This window comes from Sinocyclocheilus grahami, unplaced genomic scaffold (assembly GCF_001515645.1).
Source record: "Sinocyclocheilus grahami isolate Dianchi unplaced genomic scaffold, SAMN03320097.WGS_v1.1 scaffold17.1, whole genome shotgun sequence".
In the NCBI taxonomy this organism is placed as follows: Eukaryota; Metazoa; Chordata; class Actinopteri; order Cypriniformes; family Cyprinidae; genus Sinocyclocheilus; species Sinocyclocheilus grahami.
In genome coordinates, this window is record NW_015505196.1 from 3891436 (window position 1) to 3916764 (window position 25329).

General features: G+C 37.2%; 4 protein-coding genes and 3 non-coding genes across 9 annotated transcripts; 4 read left to right on the plus strand and 3 right to left on the minus strand.

The window, feature by feature from the left end:
* Nucleotides 1-2746: 2746 nt before the first annotated feature.
* Nucleotides 2747-4785, plus strand: LOC107552160 (docking protein 1-like). Its single transcript, XM_016233992.1, has 2 exons — nt 2747-2803; nt 3793-4785. Exons 1-2 carry the CDS (start codon nt 2747-2749, stop codon nt 4714-4716), a joined length of 981 nt encoding a protein of 326 aa, XP_016089478.1. The 3' UTR covers nt 4717-4785.
* Nucleotides 4786-5620: 835 nt separating this feature from the next.
* Nucleotides 5621-10956, plus strand: LOC107551252 (zinc finger and SCAN domain-containing protein 2-like). Of its 3 annotated transcripts, none has more exons than XM_016232793.1 (8): nt 5621-6064; nt 6183-6277; nt 6724-6823; nt 6931-7013; nt 8727-8832; nt 9228-9307; nt 9471-9564; nt 9747-10956. In XM_016232793.1, the coding sequence occupies exons 1-8, from the start codon at nt 5779-5781 to the stop codon at nt 10646-10648; spliced, it is 1746 nt and encodes a 581-aa protein (XP_016088279.1). In that variant the 5' UTR covers nt 5621-5778; the 3' UTR covers nt 10649-10956. The 3 variants fall into 3 exon arrangements, with proteins under 3 accessions (XP_016088279.1, XP_016088293.1, XP_016088286.1); XM_016232807.1 differs by having other exon boundaries at nt 9231-9307; XM_016232800.1 differs by having other exon boundaries at nt 8730-8832.
* Nucleotides 10957-11124: 168 nt separating this feature from the next.
* trnak-cuu (transfer RNA lysine (anticodon CUU)) lies at nt 11125-11197 on the plus strand. The gene has a single exon. It is a non-coding gene; the product is annotated as a tRNA-Lys (tRNA).
* A 372-nt stretch (nt 11198-11569) lies between these two features.
* On the minus strand, nt 11570-11641 carry trnam-cau (transfer RNA methionine (anticodon CAU)). Its single transcript has one exon. It is a non-coding gene; the product is annotated as a tRNA-Met (tRNA).
* Nucleotides 11642-11908: 267 nt separating this feature from the next.
* Nucleotides 11909-11980, minus strand: trnae-cuc (transfer RNA glutamic acid (anticodon CUC)). The gene has a single exon. It is a non-coding gene; the product is annotated as a tRNA-Glu (tRNA).
* A 490-nt stretch (nt 11981-12470) lies between these two features.
* On the minus strand, nt 12471-19670 carry LOC107552170 (transmembrane protein 132C-like). The gene is made up of 9 exons (XM_016234002.1): nt 19653-19670; nt 17199-17541; nt 17101-17128; nt 15398-15593; nt 15069-15212; nt 14775-14989; nt 13911-14133; nt 13350-13541; nt 12471-13267 (listed from the first exon to the last, which is right to left on the minus strand). Exons 1-9 carry the CDS (start codon nt 19668-19670, stop codon nt 12479-12481), a joined length of 2148 nt encoding a protein of 715 aa, XP_016089488.1. The 3' UTR covers nt 12471-12478.
* Nucleotides 19671-21158: 1488 nt separating this feature from the next.
* On the plus strand, nt 21159-25036 carry LOC107551292 (docking protein 2-like). Its single transcript, XM_016232847.1, has 5 exons — nt 21159-21313; nt 22056-22355; nt 22826-22898; nt 23131-23303; nt 24044-25036. The coding sequence occupies exons 1-5, from the start codon at nt 21257-21259 to the stop codon at nt 24965-24967; spliced, it is 1527 nt and encodes a 508-aa protein (XP_016088333.1). The 5' UTR covers nt 21159-21256; the 3' UTR covers nt 24968-25036.
* The last annotated feature ends 293 nt before the right edge of the window (nt 25037-25329 follow it).

Sequence of the window (25329 nt, forward strand, 5' to 3'; positions counted from 1 at the left end):
AAAGGAATAGTAAAGCCAAAAATGAAAATTTGCTTGAATTTACTCATCCTCAGGTCATCCAAGATGTAGATGAGTTTGTTTCTTCATCAGAACAGATTTGGAGAAATTAAGCATTACTTCACTTGCTCACCAATGGATCTTCTGCAGTTAATGGGTGCCATCAGAATGAGAGTCCAAACGGCTGATAAAGCACCACTTTAATCCACACAACTCCAGTTCCACTTCAAACCGTCACATCTGACCAAAACAAACCCAAAACAACTTTTCTGCCTGTGAGTAAGTCCATCCCCTATTGTCCCCTTACATCAAAATTAACCAACATATTTGTTTGGAAATGTTTTGGCCTAAGCACATTTAAATTTTTGCGTGAGCTATTCCCTTAATTGACAGATGCATTATATTGTAACTTGTCAGCAGTACCTTTTCTTTTTTGCTACATTGAAGGAGGGATTTTCCCCAGCGTCTGTCTTGTGGTTACTCCATTGACTGGAGAGCCTAGACATCAAATTTTCATTGCATGACTGCTTACATTTTAACATATTTGTTTGGAAATGTTTTGGCCTGTTCTCGCTTGTAAACGTTGCTTGATCTGTGCATGTTTCTGACAAAATGACTTTTTAACTGGAGAAAGCGATATTAAGCACATTTAAATTTTTGCGTGAGCTATTCCCTTAATTGACAGATGCATTATATTGTAACTTGTCAGCAGTACCTTTTCTTTTTTGCTACATTGAAGGAGGGATTTTCCCCAGCGTCTGTCTTGTGGTTACTCCATTGACTGGAGAGCCTAGACATCAAATTTTCATTGCATGACTGCTTACATTTTAGTATGTGTTTGCTTGGAGCACTGTTTGGATTATTCAAGTGCAGACAAACATGCCATGTGTTGCTTAATCAGACACTAAAGAATGAAACGCGTGTCATTGTGAAACTGCTCCACCTTTTGGAAAAAGGGTTTGTATTATTTCTGCTTATAAGGGCAAAGAGTATTTCATACCTAACATTCCATTTTTGATTCATGGATGTTATATTTATTTAATTGTAGAGTGCTGCATCAGTTTCTTTTTGTTCGTTTTGTTTTTAATCCTTTAAGCTTTTTGTATTGCGTTGATGGTTATAAAATAATTTACCATGATTTTTTTACCAAGATACCTTGTCTCATAGGTATTGTTCTGACACTTTCTTAGATGTATGCAGATCTTTTACCATATTAACTGTCCTTGCATTAAAGGGGTCCAGATTTCCCTTACAGCTGGCAAGGGTACAGTATAAATTTGGCCAGAGATCTGTGGAACAGAAGATATGAAAAGCAATCAAGATGAAGTGATGAGCAAGAGTCTGGACACACTGTTGTGACTATTTCTTGCTACCTTAAGTCTCTGACATTCAACAGTTGAATTGTCAGAGGATGATGACGGGTTTTATATACTTAATCCTTTGAGTAATAGTGAGAAAGATGTTTGTGAATGACTGTTCATAGACTATTGCTCACTAAGATAATACTGTGTCTGGCTGTGCGTTTATGTCTGTGCATGTACTTCTGAAGTGAGGTTTGGAGACTACAAAATGTTTCCGCTAGCTCTGTATGTGCTTAAGGAGGGTTTCCAAAGAAACATACTACATTTTAAATGCTTTAAAATGTTAAATTTCAATATATTGTGTCACTATAGTTGTCCATATCCGAGGTGTATAACCTCATGATCACCTCAATTCAGTTATTGAGAAGTTTAAGAAGATGATTTAGTGGGGTAAAGATATTGTTTTAAAAATATATTCTAGGGCAAATACATTTTGATTACAAATGGTGCAAACATTATATAAACATTTTTAAACGAGATTTTACCCAAAGTGTAAAGCAAAAAGGCTCCCCAGAGGAGAATATATTGTATGATGAAAATTGGTCAACATATGAAAATACTGTCAAGATTTTGTTAATAAATGTAGAGTACATACTCAAAATAACCAGTTCAGCAAACCGTGCCCAATTTTTTAGTCTCGTGGTTACTCCATTAACTGGACAGCCTAAACATCAGTCCAAAGCCACTTGGAGATACATTTTCTTTGTATGACTCTTTGCGTTTTATTATGTATTTGCTTAGAGCACTATTTGGTTTACCCAAGTAATCTAACTTTGGAATTACAAGGCTTCTTAAATATTAAAAACTGCTCCATCTACTTTTGCTAAATTAATAGTGAAATTCATCCCCTCAAAAATATAGTAAGCAATTTACTGCCGTTTTACAGCCCTCTGCTGTTCTGAAGTATGTAGTTTAAATATGGGCATGTGATTCTAATTAGTGATTTAAAACTAAATATTTGTTATCTTAATATGTTTATTTATACTTAATGTCCAACTGCAGAGAGTGATTCCTAGGTGGAGTATAAAGTGAAGATGCACAGTCCAAAACCATGTTTTTGAGATAAAGTTTTTTTTAGAATATTGCCATATTATCTAGCTGTTTGATGTTTATATATTGTAATTAGGCCAAACTGAGCCATAAATGTTGAGGAAATAAGAAAAACATTCAAATTTATAATTCAGACACAAATCAAGTGAATATTCATTGCTCGATATCAAACAGTGGCAGTTTTTTTTTTCATTAAGAGGTGGAGTCTAAGTGTACAATACTCTAACTCATGTAATAGGCTTGGTTATATGTTTTAACAGTTAAAGGAGGTCACATTGTGCTGGGACAGGATACACTACTTGTTAAAGCACTTTTTTGAGCTGTCAGAGTAAGCAGACATGGACACTCACAGGAAACAAGGTGAAGTTTACCTACAACATCAGAAACATGGTGAGGTAAGGGACATCATTAGAGCGTTGTCATTTATGTTTTTGCTATTGAAAACAGGCAGATGTTTTTTGTGTTTGTCAACCTCAAGTCTAAAACTACAAAATGTTCATAGCTGATCTAAATAAAACCGTTTTATTTAAATAGTTTACAATGATGTTACACGTATTATTAATATTATGGTTTGTAGCATTCAGAAAGATTGGAGAAACAAAGTAGGGCAGTCATATAAAATGTATACAATGATTTTAAGCCTGATGATATTTGCTTGTACCTTTTTAATATAACTCACCATGCCATGGCATGAACTCTCTGGTGTAGGGTTATATTCTGCTATGAGATCGATGGAACGAGACTGCCTCTACAAGTTGAAACTTGGTGTGCACATCTCTGCCTTGCTTTTTGTATCAATTACCCAAAAGGTACATGCATATTCATGTTTAATACTATAAACTAAAATAAATTAATTGTTAATTGCATTTATGTGTATATAGTATGTTATATATGTGTTATAATTAATTATACACTACAAGGCAAAAGCTTGGGGTCAGTAAGGATTTTTAAAAGAAATTAATACTTTTATTCCACAAGGGCCCATTAAACTGATCAAAAGTGACAGTAAAGACATTTACAATGTTACAAAAAAATATAATATCAGCATATTAGAATGATTTCTGAAGGATCATGTGATGTTGAAGACTAATTAATGACTGCTGAAAATTCAGCTTTGGCATCACAGGAATAAATTACATTTTAAAATATATTAAATTAGAAACCAGCTGTTTTAAATTGTAATAATATTTCACAAAATTATTTTTACTGTATTTTTGCTCTGTCTCTTAAACATTATTCTAAAAACTATACACTTTACAAAATTGTATGTTAAAATGACATGTAGCCTAATACAATAAACAATTTTTTTCTTATAGTAACTTATAGCTAACATGTTAAATGAGTGCTTACAAATATTTTTGACTTTCTCTCTGTTCCTCTCTAGATGCTGTTTTCTATAGAAGCAGGCAGGCGTTGTGAATCGGGTCCTGGAACCTTTAACTTTGAGGCCAGACAGAGTGACGAGATCCTTCGTATTATTGAGTCGGCTATTCGCCAACAGAAGAGCCTTGCTGTTACTGGAGACAGGCAGTCGCCACATTCTCCACGTTCTCGTTCTCCTCGCTCACCCCTGCCCAGACGCCCGGAAAGTTTTACTTTGCTTGATACGGAGGGCAGCAACAGCCCTCAGCCTTCAGATGCAAAACTGCCCTTGAACCCTAATCCAGCAGATGTCCTTGGCCTAAACATATATGCTGTACATACAAAACCTGCAAGTCCTATTGGCTTAACCGAACCTGTGTATGCAAACCCTGCAGATTCCATTAGCTCCTCAAAAAGCACACACTCAGACCCTGGTGGCAGTATTAGCTTGATTGAGCCTGTGTATTCAAATCCTGCAGTTTTAATAGGCAGTCATGAATCTGTGTATGCAGATATAAAGACAGATCCTCTCCCGTCTCATCATAGGGATGAATCAGAACCAGTGTATTCTGATCCTGCAGATGTCATCCGCCCAAAACCTAACAATTGTGTCCAAGCCAAACCGACCGACACCATTGACTACCGGCCTGTCAAGACAACACCAAACAATGGCAAGCAGCAAGAACCTGTGTACTCTGAGGTGTACAACCATGTCAAACTAAACACAAGTAAAAGACTTAACCAGAAGACTGAGGAGCCCATTTATAGTGTACCTGAGATTGTACAGTCAACTCAGAATAATAACTCTCAACAAAACAAAATGCCTGAGGAGAACCAACCCATCTACAGCAAAGTTAACAAACCACCCAAAACCCCTCAGCCATTCCATGAAAAGAAGCTAAGCCAAACACCGGAGGTCGTCTCTGAGGACCTTGGAATGATTTGATTAAATCTGTAATATGTGACCACAAAACCAGTCATAAGGGTCAATTGTTTGAAATTGAGATTGAGATCATCTAAAAGCTGAATAAATGAGCGTTCCATTTACATCAAAAATTAAACTTTAATATATTTACAGTAGGAAATTTACAAAATATCTTCATGAAATATGATCTTTACTTAATATCCTAATGATTTTTGGCATAAAAGAAAAATCAATAATTTTGACCCATACAACTGTATTGTTGGCTATTGCTACAAATATACCCCAGCGACTTAAGACTGGTTTTGTGGTCAAGGGTCTCACATAAAGTCTTCACAAGTAGCTATTCATATTTAATATTTAAAATGTATGATCCCCCCCACACACACACTAATTTCATTGTTAATCCATTCTTCAAGATGTTGTGGAATGGTGACTGCTCTGTGTAACACTGATGCACATTATGAAAAATGTATCTAAAAAAAAAAAGTAAATTAAAAAAATATATATATCATTTTTGTTTTGTTTTACAAGCCCAAACATGTTGCATGTATTATTTATGTATTTTCTTGGTGTACCACAGCAGAATTAAATGATTATGTTATGAGATCTCGGCATCTTTCACAGAAAAGCTTCAGTGGCTAAAATCTCAGCAAAGCTCAGAACAGTTAAAAAATAAATAATTCCGGTATCCAGTCAAGAAACAGATTTGAAACGGTATGCGTTAGTAAACACAATTTTCATTTGGGTTGAATATTCAAAAAGCCAAACGGTTTAGCCGCAATTAACCAAACTATAACTAACAGAGTGGCCAAAACAACAGTCATAGTTTTATTAATTCAGTAAATGTATTATTGAAGAGTGTCGACGCTAGATTGGTGTGCGCTGTGAAAGAGTCTTTATGGTTTTTACGTCACTACTACTGACCGGAAGTGCATAGCGATATCAAACCCGAGCAAATGAGTGTTATTCCCACGATGTTTTGAAGATATGTCTTTACATTTTTGAATTTACTATCATTTTTATCCAGCTGCCAAATCACTGAACGTTTATTGAAACGTGCTGTAGGACGCGTAAACGTTAACCATGTCTAATCGCATCGCTTTCCAGACTCAGTTAGCGTCCATTATGGAGGTGCTGGCAAATGCAGCGGTGGCTGAGATATGCAAACTCGTAGACGACGACTACGCGGTTATAAACTTACAGATGACCCAATGTCAGCGTGAAAACAAAGCGCTGAAGAGAAAACTTCACATACTGGAGCTGAAGATGGCTCGAGGGTTTGCAGAGAGGAGGATTAGTTCACTGAATCGCACTAACCGGGTTCAAGTGAGCGCCGCCTTGTCAGACAAATACAGGAACCAAACTAACGGTGTGCGATCATGAAACCTTGTATGAAATATTCTGCCGTCAGTGTTTCTGTCACACCAAATATATTATAAGTCTAATGTGGTTCAAGTATTCTGATTTGTGTTGTTTCACACACCCAGACGTGCTGTATGGAGCTCAGTTTAACTCGGGACTGTGGAGAGGTGGAGGAACAGACTCAGCTGCTCAGCAAGTTGAAAATGTAACTAACAATATGGTAGGCAAGCCGTTATCTCTTTATGATAACCACAGTAACTGGTTTAGCCACTTTTCATTGTGACATTTGTAGTAATGTGCCCAAAGGTTACAACAGATAGATAGATGTATAGATAAACTGTTAGAATCAAGTACACTGTATTTGTATAGCGCTTTCCATAATACTGATGTTCGAAGCAGCTATTTACACAAAATGTTAATGACTTTAATGTCTATAATATCTTAATATCATCATGCTTTAAAAAGCATTTAGCAGATTCACTTTTCATATAGACATACATTATAGGTAGATCTATCCATAGATTGACAACAACAAAAAAAAGATAAAACAAATCATATATTTAAGATATATTGACTGTCATATATAAATGGATAGAAACAGCTGCAACTGTTGAACATACATATCTGTATGATATATATATAGATTTTGATTTCCTTTCATTAAAGACAGGAGATGCAGTATTATCAGAAGCGGACACAGTGCTGATAAAGGATGAGATGTTTGAGGAGGACCAAACACAGCAGAGACTGTTCATCAGAGATGGTGGTGAGTGGATAGAAGAACACAAGCCGCCTATTATAAAATTAACAGAGGTTGGGTAACTATCAGCACCCATTTTAAAGCTTGTCTTGACACTGTTTCTCTTCTTTCAGGAGTAAAAGAGGCAGGTTTTGGTGATGTTCAGGTGGTGAAAGATGATGATCAGGTCTCTGGGATGCAGCAGCCGACTTTGGAGGTCAGTGGATCTGACACTGCGCTTAAATCTGAGCCAGAGTTTGAGAGTGTTAAGGTGATATCCCAAGAGCCCGTAGAATTACATGCTGAAGGAAAGTTTGATTTGAATGGAAAATCCAGTCCTATGAGGGATTATTTTATGCAAGGGAGTGACAATGCAGACTTGCGGCTACGATCTTGCACGTACGTGAACAATGCAAGATCAGCTGAGAGCCAATGCACAGACACTTTGCGCCGTTCAGAGGTCATAGAGGTCGACTCTGCAGAAGAGGGGGAAGAGATTTCTGTGTGGGCTAGCAAAGTAGCACTTGGGAAAAGCCAAGCTCCACATGTTTATCACCAATACGGGAGGGAGGAACGTCAGGATAGCAGGATCCTTTTGCCTTCTAATCCGCTTCTGGTGACAAATGACTTTGCAGCAGTGGCATCAACATCTTCAAAGATACAGGGTATGGACAGCTACCACCACAATGCTAGAGATGTCATATTTAACCAACAAAGAGTTGGTCAGACTAGAAATGACAGAGTTCCTCGTGAAAAACTTTTTGCCTGCACATATTGTGGCAAAGTTTTCAACCGCCCCAAAAAGGTTGTGATCCACCAGCGGATTCACACGGGTGAGAAGCCATTCAAGTGTAACACCTGTGGGAAGTTCTTTTCAGAGGCGGGAAACCTGCGAAAACACCAGAAAGTCCATACAGGAGAACGACCGTATAGTTGTTCTCAGTGTGGACAGACGTTTGCCTGGATACGAAACCTCAAAAACCACCAACAGAAGTACCATCCTGATATGTTAACTGCAGAAGGAATGGTTTCTCTAGGAGGAGTCAATAAATGATCACTAGATTACTGCTAATGAGTGTGTCTTATGCCACCATCATATCTCTTCTGGATAAGACTTTCATTTAAATTATATACACGATTTTCATGTACATTTGATCAATAGGGATGTGAGTCAAAGTGTTTTTTTATATATATAATTAGCAAACTCCGTGTAAATCTCTGTCCTGTGGTGTACTGTAGAAAAAGGTGAAGCAACTTAGTCGAAATGCAGTTTTTGGTATAACAACTGTTGAACATTTTTAAATAAACATTTCTGTACTCATTTTGTGTTTGTTTTTTTGAAGAACATTGACCCTGAAGGCAGGTAGTTGGAGGAAGTAAAACCTTATGGAAACATCTGGTGGTCACTGCCTTTGCAACCACAAGTATAAAAGTTACTTATCAATATCAGAACAGTGAAAACGTATTTAACTAATATCCAGAATTTAGTCAGCACTGTGCAATAACATAATTTCAGATTTTCCATTTGAAAAACCATAACACTATGATGAATGATTAGATCCACATACTGCACTAAAGGAAACACAGCCATTATTGTACTGCACTTTGGTCAATGCACTGTTGTTTTAATAGTGCTTTTATAAATAAACTGATACTGAAACATTGATAAATACTCTGGTTGTTCAACAGTAGCATAAATACTTACCCACCTTTCTTTAAAAAAAAAGAAAAGAAACATCCACAGCTCTTTGTACTGTCCAACTTCAGTTATTAGGAACATTATGACACCCTTACAATCCACTGAACACAATTCATCATATATAAGAAATTCCTAGTTAATTTACACATGGAAAGCTTTAGTAAATTACCTTGATGTTTATGTGCCAGCCAGGGCCATCTTGTAACACAAAACCTTGTTTCATGTGTTCAGCAGCAAAGACAGGTGGAAGACGGAGAGCCAGAAACAATAGTGATAAAGGAGGATCTGAACGACCAGTGGGAAAGAAGCCAGACACAAGCCATAATTGTGCAAGATGGTGAGTAGAAGGCCAAAAAAAGCAGTCCTCTCTTTGGTGCTCAAGTCAGATGTAGAATAGTATGATACCATTTGTGTTTAATTAAATGTCTTTGTTATAATAAGAATTTGCCGCTGCAACAGAGCTCAAGTATAAAGGCTTGCTCAATAAGACACAGTGGCAGTGAATTGCTGCAGCAATAAAAAACCTCGTAGATCTAGAAGGTGGTGCTGGGGTGGAGGAGGGTTAAGATGAGCACACAGTCTGGTAGGACCGGTATTAAATACTAACCAGGATAGGAAAAAAGGAGGCTGCTGAAGCCAGTCAGAGGCACATTAGAGTTTCATGACTGAACTAGTCATACTTTGGTCTGGAATCTAGTATCCAAAAAATGACCATTCATTCTCTTTCCTCAGCAGAGTCAAATACAGAAAATTGTAGCGGACGACTTTCTACCTCACCAGCCAAAAGCACAGGTGCACCTAGTGCAGAGAAGGTTTGTTGATTTTCTGTTCTCTTAAGATGCAAAAAAACTAGGACAGAGCTAAAGAGTGCCAAGAGGAAAGTGTCACATCACCTCTGCAAAGAATAAACGTAAGCCACTTTAGGATCAAAACAACAACAACAAAAAAATGAATGTAGTTTTATTTTGTTTCCAGCCTATAGAGGTGGAGTTTTCCCATTTGAGTGAAAATGGACAGGATAGGAGCCAGAGAACCAACATTTCTCCATCCACTGGACTGCAGATACAGGGTGAGTAAATGTAAAAAAGTAAACAGATGAAGGTTAACCTTTCAACGCATATTTACACTGCATATGTTTGCATGAACTCTACATACAACAACTTTACTAAACAGATTTAAATGTCATCTTAAATTTAGAGCTATTTGCAGATTAAAAGTACTCTGACAGTATCTGAACGTATTTATATCCAGGTACTGCTGAGTCCAGTCAAAGTAGTTCTCAACAGCACCAGTACCACAGGTTTGCACAGGTTCGACCCAGCAAGGGTCTAACAACAGGAGAAACTGCAGCTCTCACAGGCTCAGGACACTTACACAAGGGAATGGTGAAAAGCAGAACTTCACCCACAAACCAGCCTCTGCTCAGCAGAGAAAAGACAGCCACTGAAATGTCAGGAACAGACTGCTTGTTGTATGACAGACCTGCAGAACCTAAAAGCAGCTTTACGCACTGGCCCACACATCCATCCTGCTCATATACAAATTTGGACCAGGATCAAGACTGTATGCTGGTTCAGTCAGAGACTGTATCATCTATTAGAAGCTCCAAAGGTGGACGGGATGGAGCATCATCTACCCGAACACATGCTGTAAGCAATGCAGGAGCAGCAGAGGGACCTATAAGAGAAGAGGAAAGGTGGAATCAAGCTGCCATTTTGAGGCAAAGCCAAACTGAAGCATCAGGGCAAATCAGTAGTCCCGAAGTGATTCAGACAGAGACTGCAATTAGAACAAACCCTTCATATTTACCCCAAATTATGTCCAACCTAACTCAGCCTGGGGCTTCTCTTGCTGGGCTGCAGCTACCAAAGCACATGGAGAAAGGTAGGCGGAAAAGCTACGTTTGTAAGTACTGTGGAAAGGCGTTCACTGGCTTGTCCAACGTTGTGACCCACCAGCGAGTGCATACAGGCGAGAGGCCCTTTAAGTGTGACACGTGTGGGAAGCTTTTCACAGAGGCAGGCAACCTCAAGAAACACCAAAGAGTTCACACAGGAGAGAAACCCTTCATCTGTCCCCGCTGTGGGAAACGATTCGCCTGGATCTGCAACCTAAAGACCCATCAGCAGTCGGCGTCCTGTGGAGGAGTCTGATATAACATATCTGATGACAATGCAGGGCTTCCAACTCCTGCCTCTTATGAACCCAGCAGTCTTCTGAATGTCAAAGGAATCATTATAATATTCATGGAATAATTTACACAATAAAGAAAAGGGGCATAAAAAATAAAAATAGAAACATTAGTAGGAAGATTAAGGTCGGTAGATTAGCATCGGTTAAATCAATTTGTCTTCGGTGTGTTTTAATAATGACTGTCCGTGGATTGTAATATTAAAAGCGAGCAGCAGGTGGTGCACGAACACAAATAAATGGAGCGTCCATCGGCGTTTACTTTTGTATTACCCGCACGGTATAAACGGATTTTGCAATACAAAAAGTCAGCTTTTTTTAAGTACTGTAAATATGGTTATTAAAGGTATTTAATCATATAGAAGTATTGGTGTGTATGCAGCGGTAGAAGCATATATTGACTGTTTCGAATATATTGGTCAAATGATTTTATGTATCTGCCCGGCTAGCTCAGTCGGTAGAGCATGAGACTCTTAATCTCAGGGTCGTGGGTTCGAGCCCCACGTTGGGCGCAAGTGTTTTTGTAAATATGTTTTTTTCCCCCAGATAATAGTTCTACCAACATAACCTGAACTCTAAGCGTTGCTCTGATATTTTCCAGCATCTTGCATATCCAGATCTCCAACTGACAACTCACTGTGGAAACTGTTGAAATTAGTTTATAAAGCTTGTAGATGTCTGCAAGATTAGATTTTATGTAAATTAGTTGCTTCTTTAAAGATCTTTTGGAACCTTTATGATTCATGTTAATCTAAGATTTGAAATAAAACTGTAAAAGTTGTTGAAGCTGAGAATTAAAAATTGGTTTCTTTATGAAAAAAGGAACCAAATATAATGCTTGAAATAATAATAATAATAATAAAAACACAGCGAAATAAAACACTTAGCAGAGGATGGTTTCGATCCATCGACCTCTGGGTTATGGGCCCAGCACGCTTCCGCTGCGCCACTCTGCTGATTAAAACGTAGGGTTTGTTTTGTGCGTATGAGTTTCTTGATTCTCTTGAATTTCTTCAAATATATGGTGTTTTTTTATGAGACAGAATGTATTTAAAATTGTTTATTTTACATACCAGTCGACACTTTATCATACCATTGTCCAGACGATTTTCTGTGATATTCTTATAATTGTGTATCTATGGTGTTCACATGCGCAAATACTTCAGCACAATATATTATTCAGAACTTTTTAACTTACAATACGACTGTAAAAAAAACTGTCATTCCCTGACCGGGAATCGAACCCGGGCCGCGGCGGTGAGAGCGCCGAATCCTAACCACTAGACCACCAGGGAGAGCTACAAATACTGGTTCGCGTAAATTGTTAACGCTGAAGTTTACGTTATGTAGTTATTGTGGTTCATTGTATTCGCAAAAACAGTTGAAATTGAATTAACTCTGCTTACCATGGTAATTGGAATGAACCACATCAATTCTATTACGGTAATAAAGTCCTAGAAATTTGATCTGTATGACGGAACACTGTCAGCTCATAAAAAAGTTTGTTACGATTAATATTGTGTAGTAGTATTCATATGTTGTATCTAATGCATGATTATTCATATTACTATGCATTGTCTTTTCTTGTACTGATGAAAATAACAGTAAATAATTACAAAAAATACATCATTTACATTAACATACTCCCACATTTCGCCTAAAAACTCACATTGGTGGTCAGTAGCCTAGTATAATTACATGATATATAATTATACTTTTCCCGGATATGCACAAAGTAATATGCAATGTGTGATATTCTGAAATTCAAAAAGTCATTTCCTTTCCCCTCTGTCCTATCCTGTTACCACTTCACACTGTTTTCCCTCTACCTTCTCTTCTTGCTCTTCTCCAGTTTCCTCATCTTCCTCCACAGTGACTTTTACATTTCCCTCTGGGCTTTCTCTGTGCCTCTGTTCTCTCAGTGCAGATGGCAGGCAGTTGACCAGGAAAAGGAGAGAAGAGAGACAGAGAAGAGAAAGGACAGCTCCAATGCCAATCTCTACTTGTCTATCAGCAGTTTTAACCTCTTTCCTCTCTTTTTCCACCCCAGGAGATAAATACACGGCACTCTCTTTATGGGTGGGAATCAAAACTGCCTGCTCCAAGTCATTTCTTCTGAACAAGTCATTATCAACAACATAGACACTTGTGGAATTTATCGTCGTATTTTGCTGATCTTCTAAGTTAACATACAGATCATTGTTGGAGTCAACAAACATATCAGTCACATCATGCATCTCAAAGTTGGTTTCTTCACTTCCCATTGGCCAAAAGTCCATGTTCAAGTTCACCCTTATCCAGCCAGAGCCTTTAGACAATCTTTTTGCTTCACTTCCTTTTTGGATTACTTCCGGTTCAACGTGGTTAAATGTTGGTTCACAAGTGGAGACCAGAAGTTCGGCATTCACAAGAGGCCCTCCGCCATCACCTTGTGCTAAAATGCGCTGGGATGGAGCAGGTGTCACAGCAGCCACAGACTCAGCCAAAGAGGAGATCCGGAGAATATAGGGAATCCCACTAAAGGCATAGACAGGTATGGTGGTGTCATCATCAAACTGGATCCAAACACTGATGGATGCTTCCTAATAAAAAAGAGTGGAAATAATGAGTACTAGAACAAGGCTGGTATATTAGTGTTAAAATGTTTGCACACAGTATACTTACTTGCCCATGGTTGTACAGTGTGTTGTGAGTATCCACTGTTGCTGTGACAATAGATGGATGAGATGGGCTGGAATTAATGGACAGGCCAAGCCCTCCCACCAACTGAACTGAGAGGTCACCAGGAGTGACTGGTTCAGAGGTTACAGTGACATTAGCACTTCCAAGCACTCCATCCCACTGACTTGATATCACCTTGAAAAACAGAAATATGTGAAGCAATGGGAGGGGAGGGGGGGGCCAAGATAGGCCCACATTTATAGGAATAGTTCACCAACAAATGAAAATCCAGTCGTTATTTAATCACCTTCATATTGTGTCCTGTAGGACTTTATTTCTTCTGTAGACCACCAAAGAAGATATTTTGAAGGTCCAAACAATAAAAGCCATTGGGGTCCAAAACAACGTTGGACCCCTTTTACTTGAATTGTATGGCCAAAAACGGAGACATTTTTAAGAATAATTTCTTTTGAGTTTCGCAGAAGACAGGTTTGGATTGACATAAATTACATCAAATTTTCATTTTTGGGTGAACCTTTAGGTATATTTAATTCAGATACCAACATATAATGATGTAATTCCAGGCTTCAAGCCAATTAGATGTTTTTGTTTATCAAGAGCAGCAATATACTGGTTTTCTATCCTCAGCCAGTCTCGGACAAGTTCAGTCACATCCACAAACCAATCGGGTGATCCGAGCATGTAGGTTGGTTGGCCTTGAGCTGCTGATTGGGCACTGAACTGTGCCAAAATCTGTATAGTGGACCTCTGATAAACTGGTTCACACCTAAGAAAGAGACATTTCAATTTCCTTATGATCAAAGCCATTACCTTGCACAGTCATTTGAACAGTCTGCAGAGGAATAACTAGTTAACTACATTAGTTAACATTAACTAACTATTTACTTAAAATCTTAATCTTAAAAGGTATTAAAGAGAGTATACTTTCATGAATATGAGTTTATTTGAAGTTAGTATATTTTAAATGTACTAAATTTCAACTTCATCATTACAAATATATTTAAATACATGACACAAGTTTTAATAGAAATGACGTTTACCATAAATGCTTGTCAGTACATTTGTCAGTATTTTAACCATATGTGAAAGGCAATAGAAGTAATTATGAAATTACATATAAATATGTACTTAAGTCCTACTTAAGTGGGTCAAAAGCACTCTTAAGCTCAACTAATTGAATTTAATATAAACTTAAACTATAATCCATTTTCATTTAATTGCAATTAACATGCAGTTAAGTGACCAAAAACATTATATTCAGTTCGTACTTAATTATAGTCTTTTTTAAAAGTATATTATTTCCGTAATACTCTTTTTAAAAGGATTTGCTTCGGTTTCACAAGGGAATGCATTAACTAACGTTAACTAATGGAACCTTATTGTTAAGTGTAACCAAATATTGCCTACCCACTCTCACTGTAGTAGCTCCAGCCTTTAATGGGACTCAGGACAGAGTCAGAGAGAGACACACGCAGTGGAACTATTGGAGCCCAAGCACAACCAAGCACAACCAAGCACAAAGAGCCACTGTGCATTCCCCAAAAAAACTCCAGCTCCACACAGATCCTGCCCCTTCCTGATTCACTCCCATCCACAAAAAGCACAGAGCAATCATGAGACACCTGCCATACAAGAAAAGAGCCATTAGATGAATTTATATATTTTATGCATCAGAACTGACCTCCTCCAAAATCGTTATACCTTGACAATATCTTCATTGTCTGAATGACACTTCACCGCTTTGGTAACATCTAATACTTTGCCATCAAGGTCCACCGCTAGGACAATGACTGGAAGTGACACAGGCTGGCTCGTCAAGATGGCTGTGTTGATAATTGTGTTGCTCTTGCCAATGAAAATAATAGGATCTCAGTAAACACTATGTTTTTCCTGTTCTTTACACATATTACATCAAACATCAAATAACAGTCTCAGACAAGTTGAAGACATTGGGACTTCTCATTCTGGTAGTGATCCTTATGATCATTTATTGGATGCATATGGAAATTAACTATATCTTGCTGATATACCTCTGTGATGGGGGCAATGCCCAACACTTCTCTGTCAGTAAAGGAGAAAAAGCTTGTCACTGGCCCATGTGGTGATACTGCAAATTTGCGTGTTGAGTACTCCACCCACCAGCTAGCAGTGACAGTCCTCGCTACGTCAAAGTTTCTGTGTAAAGCCTCAAATGAGAGACAGGATACCTGGCTTAGAGCAGAAGTGCTATAACACAAGGAAAGTGACACAGACAAAAATAAAAGTTTGGATGTCAGATTGTTGTTTGAACTAGCTTTCAGCAGGGCTGCCAACTTCAGCTTGGAGTTAGTCGCCCACATTGGGATAAGAGTCCTTTTGTCTTGTCTCAGAAAACAGTGAAAAGCTGTACAATAACTGCTGCAGTGCTACAAAACAAATAACTGCTAATGCTAACTTATTGCTACACATATTAGTTACTAACCTAAACACATTGGGGAGACACAGAGTGTAACCATAACCGTAACTCACTGACCTGCCTGCCTGTGTTCACACATTACAAGATGAGAGAGAGAGGCTGACTACTCAGCATGCATGAGTATAAATTACAACAAATTACAGACCCGACTGGTCTGAATAACTTGCTGATGTACTGTGCTGCCTGCTCTGTCTTTTGCAATGTGTGAACTCATTGTCTCCTTTGCTCCGCAATACTGTGGGAGAAAAAGGAGGTGTGGTGTAGCAACCCAAACTGAGTGACTCTTACACTGAAGCAGCCCTCAGGTTTGTGATGTATATCATGTCATGCTTTAAACAAGTACACTTATTTGAATGTGTTGACAAAAAGCTAAACTACAGCACATGAAGTACAAGTATATTTAAATACATGACACAAGCTTCAATATTACAGTAATTTTAATATAAATGTTTGTCAGCAGGCCCGGTTTTTGCCAGCTATAAAAGGGTGGGCTGGCAGATATCCTAGGTGTTTATTTTATTTAGTTTATACATTTATTTTATAATGTAATTTATTCCTGTGATGGATCTATTACTCCAGTCTGCAGAATCACATGCTTCTTCAGAAATCATTCTAATATGCAGATTTGGTACTCAAGAAACATTTCTTCTTATTATCAATATTGAAAACATTTCTCATTGTTTACTATTTTTGTGGAAACAAATTTTGGGGGGAAAAAAATGGAAAATATTTTTTTAAGGATTCTTTTATGAATAGAAAGTTCATAAGAACAGCATTTATTTGAAAAAGAAACCTTTTGTAACATTATAAATGTCTTTAATGTCATTTTAATGCATCAGTTTAATGCAAATTTGCCAAATAAAAGTCTTTTTTCTTTCAAACAAACTAAACTTTTGAACGGTAGTTTTTCTATACTATAATATATTGATATATAATAGATTAGTAGTGATTAATTCTAGAGTCAGTAATTATTCCTCTTACCCAGTGTTGTCTGGATGGGTACCAGTGCTGTGGTTAATGATGGAAATAACGTCACGTTTTGATCCCGTTGTCTTTTCTACATTAACCAGCCACAGGTCAGAGTTTGTGACTGGATGGACCTCCAGAGACAACAACCCTTTTTTCACTTTCAGTCTGGAAGAAAAAAAAAGTGAACAGTAATATTCAATAGATTATAGCATAAAATGTGCTGAGAAATTTTATGTAATAATATTAATGCTACATAATGGTCAGAGACTCCACACTAAAATTTGCCCTCAGGTTTACTGACACTCTTACTGGTCGTCCAGCTCGTACAGGCCCTTTGCTGAAGACAATTAGCACATTGGAATCCAACCAAAGTTTTTCCTCCACTTGTCTGTCTAAACATTTAGAGCTCTGCTCGGTCTTGTTGATCTGTTGATCTTCGAGTCCCACAGGACCAACGTAGTGAAACTTCCTCTCAGACTGCTGCAATACTTCCTCCACACATCGAGGGGGTCCGGCTTCAGGATTGGACACAATGCCAAAGGAAGAGTAGTAGAGCTGAATTTGATCAGTCTGGCCCCTGGGTCCTCGTGGCATATACGGGTGCCTTCTCTCACGGTTACGAGAACGAGAGCGGTTTTTGCTCAGGTGACGTTGCTTGAAAATCTGGTCCAGGTTTGCCTTGATGTTCTGAATAGGCTCAAACCAGTCGTTTGAAAGTGTCAGAGTGACCACACACAACCCAAAAGGTGGCTGAGAAGAAATGGAAGAATACAAAGTGGATTCCTATATGGCTAAATACTTACATAAATATAATAAATATAAACCAGTCAAAAGTTTGGAATAATTTGATGAAAAAAAATTTTTTAATACTTAAAAAAAAAGTAATATTGTAAAATATTTTTGCAACTTTTCATTTCAACATATTTTGAAATGTAATTTATTCCTACGATGGCAAAGCTGAATTTTCAGCAGCCATTACTCAGTCTTTTCCGTGTTATATGATCCTTCAAAAATCTAATATGAAATTCTAATATGCAGATTTTTTAATTGAATTTCAATTACATTTTAATTTCAAATTGCAATAAATGTAACAATATTTCTGTTTTTACCGTACTTTTAATAAAAAAATGCAGACTTGGTGAGCATAGGAGATGTTTTTCAAAAACATGAAAAAATGTTTGACCTGTATTATATAATAAATGTATATTTCTTATATATTTTAAATACATTTTACATATATTTTAATACACATGGCCAATAAATATATTTATAATTTATATTTTAAAATATATGTACATAAATATATATTCAATAAGTTTCAGTAACTTAAAGGGGTTCAAGTTTTCCTTTCTCTTTGGAGTGTTACAAGCTGATTGTGCATAGATAAGATCCCTGAAGTTGCAAAGACTAAAGTCTCAAAACCAAAGAGATATTCTTTATCAAAGTTAAGACTCTGCCACGCCCCCCTAAAACGCCTCGTTCTAACACGCCCCCACATATCTAGGTCACTATGTGGGAATATTTGCATAATACGTCCAAATGTGCACGCAAAGAAAGAAGGCGTGGTTTCAGTAACTTTGAGGGATTTTCACAGAAACAGTTTTTCCGGTTTCTTTTCTCCTTCCTCTGTTGAAGTTCTGTCACAGTGTGCAACATTAACAAAAATGGAAAAAAAAATCTAATAAAACAAGCAGGTTCCCTCTTGGACATGTTTTTGTGTTTGTGCATTTAAAATAAAGTAAACTAAACTTCAGCCCTGAGCGTTGTCAACCAGTCTTTTGGCTGGTATCAGGGGAGATAAACAAGTAGACCAGTGAGATTTTACAGTGCCTCACGCAAACTGGACCGGTCGTTAGAGGCCTGCAGAAGATTAAATGCTGATCAAATGGTGAGCTAAATTATTTCAGTAATGTGAAATTTATAAAAAATTAAGTTCAGCGGCTACGAAATGGGTTCTTTTCCAAATAATTTGTTTATTTTATGACATCTGAATGTCAGATCATTGTTCTTAAAGGAATAGTAAAGCCAAAAATGAAAATTTGCTTGAATTTACTCATCCTCAGGTCATCCAAGATGTAGATGAGTTTGTTTCTTCATCAGAACAGATTTGGAGAAATTAAGCATTACTTCACTTGCTCACCAATGGATCTTCTGCAGTTAATGGGTGCCATCAGAATGAGAGTCCAAACGGCTGATAAAGCACCACTTTAATCCACACAACTCCAGTTCCACTTCAAACCGTCACATCTGACCAAAACAAACCCAAAACAACTTTTCTGCCTGTGAGTAAGTCCATCCCCTATTGTCCCCTTACATCAAAATTAACCAACATATTTGTTTGGAAATGTTTTGGCCTAAGCACATTTAAATTTTTGCGTGAGCTATTCCCTTAATTGACAGATGCATTATATTGTAACTTGTCAGCAGTACCTTTTCTTTTTTGCTACATTGAAGGAGGGATTTTCCCCAGCGTCTGTCTTGTGGTTACTCCATTGACTGGAGAGCCTAGACATCAAATTTTCATTGCATGACTGCTTACATTTTAGTATGTGTTTGCTTGGAGCACTGTTTGGATTATTCAAGTGCAGACAAACATGCCATGTGTTGCTTAATCAGACACTAAAGAATGAAACGCGTGTCATTGTGAAACTGCTCCACCTTTTGGAAAAAGGGTTTGTATTATTTCTGCTTATAAGGGCAAAGAGTATTTCATACCTAACATTCCATTTTTGATTCATGGATGTTATATTTATTTAATTGTAGAGTGCTGCATCAGTTTCTTTTTGTTCGTTTTGTTTTTAATCCTTTAAGCTTTTTGTATTGCGTTGATGGTTATAAAATAATTTACCATGATTTTTTACCAAGATACCTTGTCTCATAGGTATTGTTCTGACACTTTCTTAGATGTATGCAGATCTTTTACCATATTAACTGTCCTTGCATTAAAGGGGTCCAGATTTCCCTTACAGCTGGCAAGGGTACAGTATAAATTTGGCCAGAGATCTGTGGAACAGAAGATATGAAAAGCAATCAAGATGAAGTGATGAGCAAGAGTCTGGACACACTGTTGTGACTATTTCTTGCTACCTTAAGTCTCTGACATTCAACAGTTGAATTGTCAGAGGATGATGACGGGTTTTATATACTTAATCCTTTGAGTAATAGTGAGAAAGATGTTTGTGAATGACTGTTCATAGACTATTGCTCACTAAGATAATACTGTGTCTGGCTGTGCGTTTATGTCTGTGCATGTACTTCTGAAGTGAGGTTTGGAGACTGTACAAAATGTTTCCGCTAGCTCTGTATGTGCTTAAGGAGGGTTTCCAAAGAAACATACTACATTTTAAATGCTTTAAAATGTTAAATTTCAATATATTGTGTCACTATAGTTGTCCATATCCGAGGTGTATAACCTCATGATCACCTCAATTCAGTTATTGAGAAGTTTAAGAAGATGATTTAGTGGGGTAAAGATATTGTTTTAAAAATATATTCTAGGGCAAATACATTTTGATTACAAATGGTGCAAACATTATATAAACATTTTTAAACGAGATTTTACCCAAAGTGTAAAGCAAAAAGGCTCCCCAGAGGAGAATATATTGTATGATGAAAATTGGTCAACATATGAAAATACTGTCAAGATTTTGTTAATAAATGTAGAGTACATACTCAAAATAACCAGTTCAGCAAACCGTGCCCAATTTTTTAGTCTCGTGGTTACTCCATTAACTGGACAGCCTAAACATCAGTCCAAAGCCACTTGGAGATACATTTTCTTTGTATGACTCTTTGCGTTTTATTATGTATTTGCTTAGAGCACTATTTGGTTTACCCAAGTAATCTAACTTTGGAATTACAAGGCTTCTTAAATATTAAAAACTGCTCCATCTACTTTTGCTAAATTAATAGTGAAATTCATCCCCTCAAAAATATAGTAAGCAATTTACTGCCGTTTTACAGCCCTCTGCTGTTCTGAAGTATGTAGTTTAAATATGGGCATGTGATTCTAATTAGTGATTTAAAACTAAATATTTGTTATCTTAATATGTTTATTTATACTTAATGTCCAACTGCAGAGAGTGATTCCTAGGTGGAGTATAAAGTGAAGATGCACAGTCCAAAACCATGTTTTTGAGATAAAGTTTTTTTTAGAATATTGCCATATTATCTAGCTGTTTGATGTTTATATATTGTAATTAGGCCAAACTGAGCCATAAATGTTGAGGAAATAAGAAAAACATTCAAATTTATAATTCAGACACAAATCAAGTGAATATTCATTGCTCGATATCAAACAGTGGCAGTTTTTTTTTTCATTAAGAGGTGGAGTCTAAGTGTACAATACTCTAACTCATGTAATAGGCTTGGTTATATGTTTTAACAGTTAAAGGAGGTCACATTGTGCTGGGACAGGATACACTACTTGTTAAAGCACTTTTTTGAGCTGTCAGAGTAAGCAGACATGGACACTCACAGGAAACAAGGTGAAGTTTACCTACAACATCAGAAACATGGTGAGGTAAGGGACATCATTAGATCGTTGTCATTTATGTTTTTGCTATTGAAAACAGGCAGATGTTTTTTGTGTTTGTCAACCTCAAGTCTAAAACTACAAAATGTTCATAGCTGATCTAAATAAAACCGTTTTATTAAAATAGTTTACAATGATGTTACACGTATTATTAATATTATGGTTTGTAGCATTCAGAAAGATTGGAGAAACAAAGTAGGGCAGTCATATAAAATGTATACAATGATTTTAAGCCTGATGATATTTGCTTGTACCTTTTTAATATAACTCACCATGCCATGGCATGAACTCTCTGGTGTAGGGTTATATTCTGCTATGAGATCGATGGAACGAGACTGCCTCTACAAGTTGAAACTTGGTGTGCACATCTCTGCCTTGCTTTTTGTATTACAGCACATTCCATTGCAAACACACGCCCTCATGAAAGTGCACTTCACGTAGTACTAGATTCAAGCCCTGCCTTACACACACAATACATGTGAGGTAAATGAGGGATTGGCTGAGTGAGTAATTATTACATCCATACCTCCAGCGTGAAGTGCTTTTTAAGATCTTTTTAATGCTAATATTTAGCAATCCGGAGACATGTTCCTTACCTGAAGCACAAATTCCACCTAATGGACTAGACCTTATTAAATGTGATAAATATCACTGTAGTTGTATAGCAGAAACATGGATGAAGGAAAATAATAAATAATATAAGTAATAATATTCTATTTGTTCTCAACAGAAGTGGAAGCGATATTGGTTGGCCCTTCATCCGGCTAGTCGGCACGGCGTCGCACGGTTAGAATTATCAGAGGCCGTTCATGAACGGTCAACTGTGGTGGTCAGAAGACATCCAGAGAGGAAAGTTGTCCGTCTGGCCGACTGCGTGACTGTCGTCAAGCTGCCTCCTCACGCAGAGGCTTGTCCAGGGGAAAACATGGCTGCTTTCTGTGTGGAGACAGAGGACAAGAAGCTTGTGTTTGCAGCAGAGAAAGAAAGCTGTGGAGAATGGGTGGCCATAATATGTAACATTGCCTTTCAGGTTTGGATTTTTTCAGATATGTTTTTATTACACACTATTATTCAAAATTTTGGGGTCAGATTTTATTAAACGAAATGCTTTTATTCAGCTAGGATGCACTATACAAAAGAGTCAAGATAAGTAAAGGCATTAACGACGTTATAAGATTTCTATTTCAAATAAATATAGTTCTTTTGAACTTTCTATTCTTTCTTCCAAAAGAATTATTGTTTTGAATGGATTTTTGTTTTAATAAATATAGCCTTGCTGAGCATAAAACAAACTTCTTTCAAAAACATCAAAAAAATGTTATGGACTCCAAACCTTTAAACAGTATGAAACAACAAACCATTTAAGCGGTATAAAGTTCAAGATCCCAATACAATGAAAAATGCAGATCATTCCAGCCACGTAACTGGTTATTTAAAGTACAGTACCCTTGACTCCACTCCCTGCTGCTAGTGTTTCTCACGGTATTCGTAATTTCACAGAAACACACTAAAAGTGCACCACAGCCAGTGCCTCTTATGGAAGACAATCAGATCTACATGTCCAGAGAACAATGTGAGTACAAACAATGGTCAAATGTATCATTCATGCTGTCATGTTCCTAAAAGGCCACTCTCACCACGTCATTGCTGTATAAAGACTGGATTTTTTTAACAAGCCAGCAGACAACACTGAACTACCTTGATGCAGATCTGGTTTAAAACATTAAACAGATGGTATAACCTTTGACCTCTGAATTACAGCTTTTTAAGGTTTAATTCTGATCTCGATGTCTCTTTCGTTTTAGTGTGCGAGTTTAAAGTGGGTGTACTGCAGAACGAGGCTTCAGTTCGATGTGGCCTGAATGGACAGTACTGGCTACAAGCTGGTGAGGACATGCTAGTTCTTCAAGATCTGGAGAACAGGAGGACTGTAATGGAGTGGCCATACAAGCTGCTGCGCCGCTATGGCCGAGATAAGGTCAGCAGAAAATACTTCATGTACATAAATAATTAGTTTCATCTTATTTCTGTTAAGTAAAATACAATCAGATGCGATTCTTCTGTTTGTGTGATGAATTATAAGATGACTCATATTGTTATTAGCAAAACAAAAAACATAATTTTAACAACAATTACCCAAAAGGTACATGCATATTCATGTTTAATACTATAAACTAAAATAAATTAATTGTTAATTGCATTTATGTGTATATAGTATGTTATATATGTGTTATAATTAATTATACACTACAAGGCAAAAGCTTGGGGTCAGTAAGGATTTTTAAAAGAAATTAATACTTTTATTCCACAAGGGCCCATTAAACTGATCAAAAGTGACAGTAAAGACATTTACAATGTTACAAAAAAATATAATATCAGCATATTAGAATGATTTCTGAAGGATCATGTGATGTTGAAGACTAATTAATGACTGCTGAAAATTCAGCTTTGGCATCACAGGAATAAATTACATTTTAAAATATATTAAATTAGAAACCAGCTGTTTTAAATTGTAATAATATTTCACAAAATTATTTTTACTGTATTTTTGCTCTGTCTCTTAAACATTATTCTAAAAACTATACACTTTACAAAATTGTATGTTAAAATGACATGTAGCCTAATACAATAAACTATTTTTTTCTTATAGTAACTTATAGCTAACATGTTAAATGAGTGCTTACAAATATTTTTGACTTTCTCTCTGTTCCTCTCTAGATGCTGTTTTCTATAGAAGCAGGCAGGCGTTGTGAATCGGGTCCTGGAACCTTTAACTTTGAGGCCAGACAGAGTGACGAGATCCTTCGTATTATTGAGTCGGCTATTCGCCAACAGAAGAGCCTTGCTGTTACTGGAGACAGGCAGTCGCCACATTCTCCACGTTCTCGTTCTCCTCGCTCACCCCTGCCCAGACGCCCGGAAAGTTTTACTTTGCTTGATACGGAGGGCAGCAACAGCCCTCAGCCTTCAGATGCAAAACTGCCCTTGAACCCTAATCCAGCAGATGTCCTTGGCCTAAACATATATGCTGTACATACAAAACCTGCAAGTCCTATTGGCTTAACCGAACCTGTGTATGCAAACCCTGCAGATTCCATTAGCTCCTCAAAAAGCACACACTCAGACCCTGGTGGCAGTATTAGCTTGATTGAGCCTGTGTATTCAAATCCTGCAGTTTTAATAGGCAGTCATGAATCTGTGTATGCAGATATAAAGACAGATCCTCTCCCGTCTCATCATAGGGATGAATCAGAACCAGTGTATTCTGATCCTGCAGATGTCATCCGCCCAAAACCTAACAATTGTGTCCAAGCCAAACCGACCGACACCATTGACTACCGGCCTGTCAAGACAACACCAAACAATGGCAAGCAGCAAGAACCTGTGTACTCTGAGGTGTACAACCATGTCAAACTAAACACAAGTAAAAGACTTAACCAGAAGACTGAGGAGCCCATTTATAGTGTACCTGAGATTGTACAGTCAACTCAGAATAATAACTCTCAACAAAACAAAATGCCTGAGGAGAACCAACCCATCTACAGCAAAGTTAACAAACCACCCAAAACCCCTCAGCCATTCCATGAAAAGAAGCTAAGCCAAACACCGGAGGTCGTCTCTGAGGACCTTGGAATGATTTGATTAAATCTGTAATATGTGACCACAAAACCAGTCATAAGGGTCAATTGTTTGAAATTGAGATTGAGATCATCTAAAAGCTGAATAAATGAGCGTTCCATTTACATCAAAAATTAAACTTTAATATATTTACAGTAGGAAATTTACAAAATATCTTCATGAAATATGATCTTTACTTAATATCCTAATGATTTTTGGCATAAAAGATAAAGTCTTCACAAGTAGCTATTCATATTTAATATTTAAAATGTATGATCCCCCCCACACACACACTAATTTCATTGTTAATCCATTCTTCAAGATGTTGTGGAATGGTGACTGCTCTGTGTAACACTGATGCACATTATGAAAAATGTATCTAAAAA

Coding starts and splice junctions, on each gene's coding strand:
- LOC107551292 (XM_016232847.1), top strand. CDS start 21,257: ATGGACACTCACAGGAAACAAGGTGAAGTTTACCTACAACATCAGAAA. Junction 22,356..22,825: donor TATGTAACATTGCCTTTCAG/GTTTGGATTTTT, acceptor GTAATTTCACAG/AAACACACTAAAAGTGCACC. Junction 23,304..24,043: donor GCCGCTATGGCCGAGATAAG/GTCAGCAGAAAA, acceptor GTTCCTCTCTAG/ATGCTGTTTTCTATAGAAGC.
- LOC107552160 (XM_016233992.1), top strand. CDS start 2,747: ATGGACACTCACAGGAAACAAGGTGAAGTTTACCTACAACATCAGAAA. Junction 2,804..3,792: donor AACATCAGAAACATGGTGAG/GTAAGGGACATC, acceptor GTTCCTCTCTAG/ATGCTGTTTTCTATAGAAGC.
- LOC107552170 (XM_016234002.1), bottom strand. Junction 17,129..17,198: donor GATCAACAAGACCGAGCAGA/GCTCTAAATGTT, acceptor AATTGTCTTCAG/CAAAGGGCCTGTACGAGCTG. Junction 14,134..14,774: donor AGCTACTACAGTGAGAGTGG/GTAGGCAATATT, acceptor TCTCTTTCTTAG/GTGTGAACCAGTTTATCAGA.
- LOC107551252 (XM_016232793.1), top strand. CDS start 5,779: ATGTCTAATCGCATCGCTTTCCAGACTCAGTTAGCGTCCATTATGGAG. Junction 6,824..6,930: donor ACTGTTCATCAGAGATGGTG/GTGAGTGGATAG, acceptor CTCTTCTTTCAG/GAGTAAAAGAGGCAGGTTTT. Junction 9,308..9,470: donor GTGCACCTAGTGCAGAGAAG/GTTTGTTGATTT, acceptor TTTTGTTTCCAG/CCTATAGAGGTGGAGTTTTC.